This window comes from Trachemys scripta, chromosome 1 (assembly GCF_013100865.1).
Source record: "Trachemys scripta elegans isolate TJP31775 chromosome 1, CAS_Tse_1.0, whole genome shotgun sequence".
Lineage (NCBI taxonomy): Eukaryota > Metazoa > Chordata > Testudines > Emydidae > Trachemys > Trachemys scripta.
This window is the reverse complement of record NC_048298.1, coordinates 163,593,350-163,602,325: the sequence shown is the minus strand read 5'-3', so window position 1 is coordinate 163,602,325 and position 8,976 is coordinate 163,593,350. Positions and strand designations below refer to the sequence as shown.

Below are 8,976 nucleotides of genomic sequence, written 5' to 3'. Positions count from 1 at the left end.
AAAAAAAAAAAAAAAATCTTGTACCAAGTGCACAAAGAGCAGAGAAGAATGTTACTTTGAGGGCAGATTTCATGGCAAATTGAACCCTGGGTAGATTTGTGAGGTAGTTTGTAACTATTAAAGTGCATCAAAATTTAAAAAGGCTTTACTCAAACACGTTAAGTAACCTTCGTATTGTAAAAACAACAAGGAGTCCTTGTGGCACCTTAGAGACTAACACATTTATTTGGGCATAAGCTTTCATGGGCTAGAACCCACTTGATCAGATGCATGAAGTGGAAAATACAGGAGCAGGTATAAATACATGAAAGGATGGGAGTTGCCTTACGACATGTGAGGTCAGTCTAATGAGACAATTCACTTAACAGCAGGATACCAAGGGAGGAAAGATAACTTTTGAAGTGGTAATGAGAGTGGTCTATTTCAGATAGTTGACAAGAAGGTGTGAGTAACTGTAGGGGGAAATTAGTATTGGGGAAAATAGGTTTAGGTTTTTTAATGACCCAAGCACTCCCTGTCTTTATTCAGGCCTAATCTGATAGTGTCCAGTTCGCAAATTAATTCCAGTTCTGCAGTTTCACATTGGAGTCTGTTTTTGAAGTTTTTTTTGTTGAAGAATTGCCACTTTTAGGTCTGTTATTGAGTGACCAGAGAGATTGAAGTGTTTTCCTACAGGTTTTTGAATGTTATGATTCCTAATGTCAGATTTGTGTCCATTTATTCTTTTGTGTATACACTGTCCGGTTTGGCCAGTGTACATGGCAGAGGGGCATTGCTGGCACATGATGGCATATATCACATTGGTAGATGTGCAGGTGAACGAACCCCTGATGGTGTGGCTGATGTGATTAGGTCCTATGATGGTGTCCCTTGAATAGATATGTGGACAGAGTTGGCACTGGGGTTTGTTGCAGGGTTTGGTTCCTGGGTTGGTGTTTTTGTTGTGTGGTGTGTAGTTGCTGGTGAGTATTTGCTTCAGGTTGGGGGGCTGTCTGTAAGCGAGGACTGGCCTGTCTCCCAAGGTCTATGAGAGTGAGGGATCCTCCTTGAGGATAGGTTGTAGATCCTTGATGATGCGCTGGAGAGGTTTTAGTTGGGGGCTGTAGGTAACGGCTAGTGGCGTTCTGTTACTTTTTGTTGGGCCTGTCTTGTAGTAGGTGAGTTCTGGGTACCCTTCTGGCTCTGTCAGTCCGTTTCTTCACTTCATCAGGTGGGTATTCTAATTTTAAGAACGCTTGATAGAGATCCTGTAGGTCTTTGCCTCTGTCTGAGGGATCAGAGCAAATGCGGTTGTATCTCAGAGCTTGGCTGTAGACAATGGATCGTGTGATGTGGTCTGGATGAAAGCTAGAGGCATGTAGGTAATTATAGCTGTCAGTAGGTTTCTGGTATAGGGTGGTGTTTATCTGACAATCGCTTATTAGCACTGTAGTGCTTAGGAAGTGAACCTCTTGTGTGGACTGGTCCAGCCTGAAGTTGATGGTGAGGTGGAAATTGTTGAAATCTTGGTGGAATTCCTCAAGGGCTGCTTTTCCATGGGTCCAGATGATGATGATGTCATCAGTTTAGCGCAAGTAGAGTAGGGGCGTGAGGGGACAAGAGCTTAGGAAGCGTTGTTCTAAGTCAGCCATAAAAATGTTGGCATACTGTGGGGCCATGCGGGTACCCATAGCAGTCCCGCTGGCTTGAAGGTATAAATTGTCCCCAAATCTGAAATAGTTGTGGGTGAGGACAAAGTCGCAAAGTTCAGCCACCAGGTTTGCCGTGATGGTATCGGGGATGCTGTTCCTGATGGCTTGTAGTCCATCTTTGTGTGGAATGTTCTTGTAGAGAGTTTCTACATCCATAGTGGCTAGGATGTTTTTTTTCTGGAAGATCACCAGTGGATTGTAGTTTCCTCAGGAAGTCGGTGGTGTCTCGAAGATAGCTGGGAGTGCTGGTAGCATAGGGCCTGAGGAGAAAGTCTACATAGCCAGATAATCCTGCTGTCAGGGTGCCAATGCCTGAGCTGATGGGGCGTGCAGGGTTACCAGGTTTATGGATTTTGGGTAGCAGATAGACTACCCCAAGGGGCTCTAGGGATGTTTCAGTGTAGATTCGTTCCTGTGCTTCTTTAGGGAGTTTCTTGAGCAGGTGGTGGTGTTTCTTTTGGTAATCCTCAGTGGGGTCAGAGGGTAATGGCCTGTAGAATGTGGTGTCAGAGTTGTCTAGCAGCCTTTTGTTCATATTCCGACCTATTCATGATGACTACAGCACCCCCTTTGTCAGCCTTTTTTGTTATGATGTCAGAGTTGTTTCTGAGGCTGTGGATTGCGTTGGGTTCTGCATAGCTGAGGTTATGGGGCAAGTAATGTTGCTTTTCCACAGTTTCAGCTTGTGCATGTCAGCAGAAGCACTCTATGTAGAAATACTGTAGTGGCTCCCATTCTGTGAGATACGTGTTACACCCTTTTTGCTTCTAGGTTCCTTGAATAGGCCTTTCTCTGGCCAGTAGGATGGAGCAGTGTGTCCCCAGTAAGGTCCTGATCCAAAGCACATTGAAGTCAATGGAAAGACTCCCTTCAGTTTCAATTGGTTTTGGATCAGTCCCTTAGAGCCATTTCAATTTCTGCAAAATCTTATCCAGTGCTCTCAGGGAGCTTTCTCTCAATAAGTACTGGCTCCTGTTATAGGGTGACAGAACAGTGGAGGGCAGTTTCCCTGGTGTCAGACATTTCAACCTGTGCTGATGCTTTGAGTACATTCAGATGGGAAATTCTGAGAACAATCAGATGACTCGTGCTTGGGTTTATATTTTTAAGATTTCAAAGTATCCAGCGAGGTGCTGTTAATTTTTATTCTAGATGGGAACTTTATTTTTATGTTTTTACAAAAATTAGAAACAGCTTGTGCTTAGCTTCAGCTGCTCAGCCTTTGCCAGCCAAAATCCAACTGCAGCTGATCTGGGTAGTGTGAAGTGATGCTCCAAAAACATCTGGTACCACATGGTTGAATTATGCCACGTGCTTGCGCAGTTACTGAGCTGTGTGAGGTTGACAACAAACAGTTACTGTAGAACAGATCCTGGTTTTTCAGAAGCAGATAAAAGCAGTTTTTTGCAAATAGTTTGAAAATGAGTTAGGATTATACACTATATAATGCATTAAAATATTTCATAACATCTATTCTTTTCTTTTATGTGACATATCTTGTTAAAACAAACTCTGGAATACTTTTATATAGAGAAATGTGTTAGGGAGATATAGGTAAAAATGAACAGCAAAAAACTTTTCAACCCTTCTCTATTCTTTGGGATAGTGAGAGGATCCTCCCTCTTGTGTGCTTAGTTCTGCCAGCCTCGATAATGCCAAATCCCATTTTCAGCTGATTTCTGAATATTTTTATGTTGGGTTGAAGCAAGAGGAAGGAAGTCATGTGAAGAAGGTTATGCTCATAAGAGGGAAAACTAAAGTTCTGTTGCACTTTGCTGCATTCCTTTGTGCTGTTAATGCTAATGTTCTCTTCCCTGCACTTTTCTCCCTTTTTAGCTCTTGCATCTGGTGGCTCTCTTCCAATAACATCACTAGATGCAACTGGGAACTTGGTGTTTGCCAATGCTGGAGGTACTCCTAACATCGTCACTGCCCCGTTGTTCCTGAACCCTCAGAACCTTTCTCTGCTCACCAGCAACCCAGTTAGCTTGGTCTCTGCAGCTGCCGCCTCCGCAGGGGCCTCTGGACCAGTCGCCAGCCTTCATGCCACCTCCACCTCAGCTGAGTCCATCCAGAACTCTCTCTTCACAGTGGCCTCTGCCAGTGGGGCCACTTCCACCACCACTACTGCCTCCAAGGCACAGTGAGCCGGGCTGAGCTGTGCTACCACCAGCCTGTTTCACTCTGCAGTGGGATTGGCTGCCAGCTGGGTTTATAAACTGAAAAATGTGATCGGCTTCCTCTCGCCATGTTGCTGGGGACAAGGGAGAGAGACGGAAAATATAAAAACAAAACAGGAAGGATTTAAAGCTGGGACAGACATTTGCCTAATTTTATAATAAACACTGTCTTTTCAGGATCGCTTCATGGATCGGAGAGCTTTCTAACCAAAAATGTAAAAAAACAAAAAACAAAAACAAAAAAACAAAAAAAAAAGTGAAAGGACTACTTATCATTTCCAGCAGTCACAATGACAAGTTAAGGTGGGTTATCAACTCAAACATAGGAAGGGGATTTCTTAGTTCTTTTGGTCTAAATATCTTTTTTTTTTTTTTTTTTTTTTTTTTTAATTATCATTTTATAGGTCTGTTGTACAGGCCGTTATGTCATACAAGGTGTTTATAATCGTATCAATCGTGTTGGGGGTTCCTTTCTTAACTGGTACAATTTAGGCAGGCCTGTATTACTGGTGTATCTCTATTATTATTATGGTTATTATTATTATTATTATTATTTTTATATATATGGTTTGGACGCATTTGTCTTTGCTCCTGGATTGTTTTCAGTGAGCTCCCACACCATAAGGAGGGGGGAGAGAGAGAGGGGAACATAAGGAGGCTTCCTGTCCTAATCTCCTGGGAGCGTTCCTCAGTTTCCTCATCCTTGAACTCGTTTTACAGTGACTTGTACAGAGGTATCAAGAGAGATTATTTTCACCACTTTTGCAGGAATCTCGGTATAGAGGCAGCAAGTTGTGTGCAAACCTCCGGGCTAGTCTCTGTTTTTATGGTGAGGGAGGTAGAAATAACTTCTATACTGCAGCTCTCCTTCACCCAGCTACTTAGGCTAAAGGGCCAAATTTTGCTCTAAGTTGCATGTGCATTGCTCGTATTTACTTCAGAGAGCAGGATTTGGCACTTAGAGCCCAGACTATTTCAGACACCTGTTTTGGTGGTTCTACTGTATTGTTAGGATTTTGCCCCTTTAAAAAAAAAAAAAAATCCTAGAAATGCAAAGTTACCTGAGGATGCCAATATCACTACTATCTAAAGGCATCCACAGTCCAAGCTTCCTACCAACTAACTTGGCACAGAGTTTTGAGAGGTGAAACTGGCTTCTCTAATCAAAGGAATATTTCTTTGCATGTTTTTTGTTGTGTACAAGGAGCTGCATTGGAACAGTTTTTCCACTGTCAAGTGCTTCTATCTAGAGGGATAGATGTCAGGTCTATTGGAACAGAAGTTGATGCCAATTTCATGCCAACTCAACCATAAGAAAGCACTCTTGACTTCCTTGCGCCCTTGTTCTGTTTTAAATAGCTTGTAGGTTTTTTCTCTACTACACTGCTTGGTGCTTTGGAAATAGGAGACAGTGACCAATCAGCTGGAATTGTCCAGCCTGATGTGGGAAATAGCACCAAGCTAGTCAACACTGGGACTTTGCACACATCTTGGTGTTCTCGTGTGATCTCTGAGGAGTGATGTTGCTACCTTGATCAAAATGGCAATAAGCATCTCTGACTAAAGACTCAGTGTTGGCTTGCTGACGTAGCTGTGTTTCCAGGGTTGTTTCCAATCCACATAGCAAGGAGCATTTGAGAACAGAGAGCTTATGAGAATGGATGAGGAAGAATAGTGGGTTTCCAGAGGTTAATGATGTATATTCTTTAATATACCAATCGAGTATCTGAACCAAAAAGATTTCTAAAGAGAAGACTGGATCGCTGCAATGCAGTTCACTTTGAACTTTTCATTCCTGTTGGATTTAAAAATTTCTGCCATGTGTTTAAAACACATTTGAACTCAGCTAGGGAGGGTGTCACAAGCGCCCCCTCTGGGTTTGGTTTTGGTTTTTTGGAGGGGGACGAGGGGGTGTCACCCGGGAGTTTCAAGATAGAAGTTTATGCAGTTATGTTCGCTTTTGTTGATCATCAAGGAGGATCTTGGAATCTCTCACCACCTGAGATCAATAAGACAGCAACTTAAACCCAACATACATTTTGGTCTGTGACCCAAGTGTGTGAGATTTACATTTATACTCAAATGGCAGAAACTCTTCTCTTCTTCCCCTCATGTTTTTCTCTGTTCATGTCTGACTCTCTCTCCACCTTCCTGTTTCACAGATTATTTAAAATAATTATCCATAAGATTTCAAAACTAGTGAACTGCAAGCAGGGAAACTAACAAATGTCCGTCCACCATTTTTAATGTGTTCTTTGATTTTTTTTTGTTTGTTTTTGTTTTTTAAAACTAAGCTTGAACCAAAGTCAATTTCTAGCAAGCTGCTGTACTAATGGACTAGTTTGTATAAGTGCAGTTCAGACGCAGAGAGGCGATAGATGCTACTGACAATTTCTTTTTCATTTGTCTTGTTTTTTATTAATTTTATATAAAAGTTGCTGCTTGTTTTAATCTTTTTTGGGGGGGATTGATAATTTGTATATCCTTGGGGCAGACTCTTAACTTGATTTTTTTTAAATAGTTTTTTTGTTTGTTTGTTTGTTTGGAGTGTAAATAGAATGGCAATGTCAGGTGATTACTAATCCAAGTGGTCCCCCACTCCTCCACCCTACCAGTTAAATAAATCTAAATATTCTGGTGTGACTGAAGTCTCTGTGACTTCAGTCTGTGCAGAAGATTTTAGGGCTATGAATAATATAGAATATAAATTGCCCATAGTGTAACAGCTTTGGAGCAGTAAAAGGTATAGATGGGTATGATTCAGGGAGGGAGAAGTGGAAGAGGAGATGCTGGTTACCCACTGTGTTGGTCTAGAGGCCATAGCATTGACTATAGTTTCTACCAAAGGAAATATCAGTCCCATGGGACTTGTAGTCAGCCAAGTAAAAGGGCAGGAAATGCTGCAGCTACAATGCTTGCACTTGGGTCTGAAAATTCCCAGTCACCTCCAGACATTCGTAAAAGTAAAATTTACCAAGAGCCTTTTTGTTAAAGGGCATTTGGATGATATCCTCTCCACTGTATCCTCTGTTTTCTGATGCATCTGAGACTGGGGAGTGGGTCCTGTGCATTTATCTAGGAAATACAAAGAATGTGGGCCTTAAATCAGCATCAAAACCTCTCTCCACAGTTCAAAGGGACTGTGCCATCAGTTGTCTGGATGATTTTTAACTTCCCATTCTTGTTGGTTTGTGGTTGAGAGGGGGGTGTGATGCATACATATCTGGAACACTAATGCAGCTTGGATGGTTATTTATTATAAAAAAAAATTGTTTTTTCCTGATTCCTTTTGCATTGGTCACATGGCTTTGGTGTGAGCACCTTAAACTCTCCCTCCCTCATCCTCTGCTACCCAATCACCCTCTAAGGGCCCCAGACTCCAGGGAGCTTCTTAGTTGTCTTTTCTGAAAGAAACTGGAAACTTTAAGTAGCCACATGTCCAGGGAGGCTTGACTGAAATGCTCTTCTTTTTGCCCTGGGGAACTGGCAGTAGATTGTCATATCCTACCACACCCTCCACTCCCTCCTTGGCTCAAGCCCAGTGTGTTTTTATTTCCTATCATAGAACATGTCAATGTCTGATTGTAGCCCTTTTGTTCAGTTGATCTGCCTGGACCCTGCTCCTCATTGGTAGTATTGTTTCCTCTTGTGAACATTGGTCACCTCTACTATTTTAGTTAAAGGAGAGAAGAGAAGAACCCAGAGATGAGGTTGCAGCGGCATTATATTTGCCTAGTAAGACTATACATGCACACTCTTTCAGAACTTGAGATGGATGAATGATCGGGTGTTGGAATGTAGTGGAAATTGCTGTTTTAAACCTTAATCATGACTGCAACAGAAACTGAAGTGTCTACAAGGAGATTCAATAGTGATTGATGATTTATGGACTTGGAGAATTAGAGACTGAAGATTTAAGGATTGGAGTGGGAAAATAGTGTCCCACAGATTCAAAAATTAGCCAACAGCAGCTGAGGGCATTATTTTGCAGTTGCAGTCACTTTTCCACCCCAAAGGACGATAGTTTACTCTTTATAATCCAAAAATACAAGTCAGTATAGATGTCTTAGCAAAAATGGTTTTCTGTTGCCCACGAATGTCATAGTCCTTGTCTTAAATCCATCACTGAGTGAACAAACTGTTCCTTTGTTGTTTTATGGGATTATCTCTGAGAATTCTGAATTCAACAGAATCACACACACTCTCTCTCTCTCTCTCTCTGAAATAAAATCAAATCAGGCTTTGTTGGCCAGGGCCAGAAGAAATTCCTTAAAACTCTTGTACATGGAAGGGAAAATTGCAAGTTATCTAGTGCATCTTTCTCTACCACAACTCCATAAAACTCCATATATGTAGGTGTCTGGGCTTCTTTTCTCATTTCCAAGCATATCTCATGGCAGGTAAAAGCTAGTGAGAGACCAATTCACTTTATTATCTCCAAGGACAATTAGGATCTGTATATTAGGCCCGGGGAGAGACATATGTATGAAGAAACACAAGAAATAAATACCTTCCCAAAAAAGATATGGAGAAGGGGAGATACACAAATGTTTCTTCAGGAAAAAGTCTTAAAAGGTGGTGGTCATGTGAATTTTGGTAGAGAACTCATTCAGGTTTGGTTCAGACAAATCTGACCCACCCAGTTGACCTCTGCCCCAGTAGTTAGGGGATGAAAGATTCATGTACTGTTCACACACATGCACATACCCACCCTTAGATGGAGTCTCCTGTCAAATGTGAATTTTGTGAGGAATCCTAAGCCAGTTAAAAAAGTATTAGTTTCTTTACTGACTTGTTACCTAGTGTATATGCAGGAATGCTCACATATAACGTGTGTGTGTATACACATGCCCTATACTAGTTAGTACTGAGATATACTCCCTACATAAGAAAAATCCTGGTTTATAATAGTTTTGTATCATGCTCAGAGCCTAAGTACAATATTGTTTACATTTAAAAAATTGTTTTAATTGGGAGACTCGTGACAGCACATCATTGCCCCAGACCTACTCAAACAAATCCTCTGCCTTCAATAAGTAAAGTCACACAAATTAATTAAAAGCCATATCAGACCCCAAAAACCACTTTCCCATGAAGACCATAAG

At 41.6% G+C, this 8,976-nt stretch overlaps 1 protein-coding gene across 3 annotated transcripts in view; it reads left to right on the top strand.

Moving 5' to 3' along the window:
* The window catches only part of POU2F1 (POU class 2 homeobox 1), a 187,449-nt gene extending 183,333 nt beyond the window's left edge, over positions 1–4,116 (top strand). For all 3 annotated transcript variants that reach the window (XM_034791701.1, XM_034791690.1, XM_034791700.1), the window contains one exon: positions 3,528–4,116. In XM_034791701.1, coding sequence (XP_034647592.1) covers positions 3,528–3,838 — 311 coding nt within the window. In that variant the 3' untranslated portion in view covers positions 3,839–4,116. The remainder of the gene's footprint in view (positions 1–3,527) is intronic.
* The last annotated feature ends 4,860 nt before the right edge of the window (positions 4,117–8,976 follow it).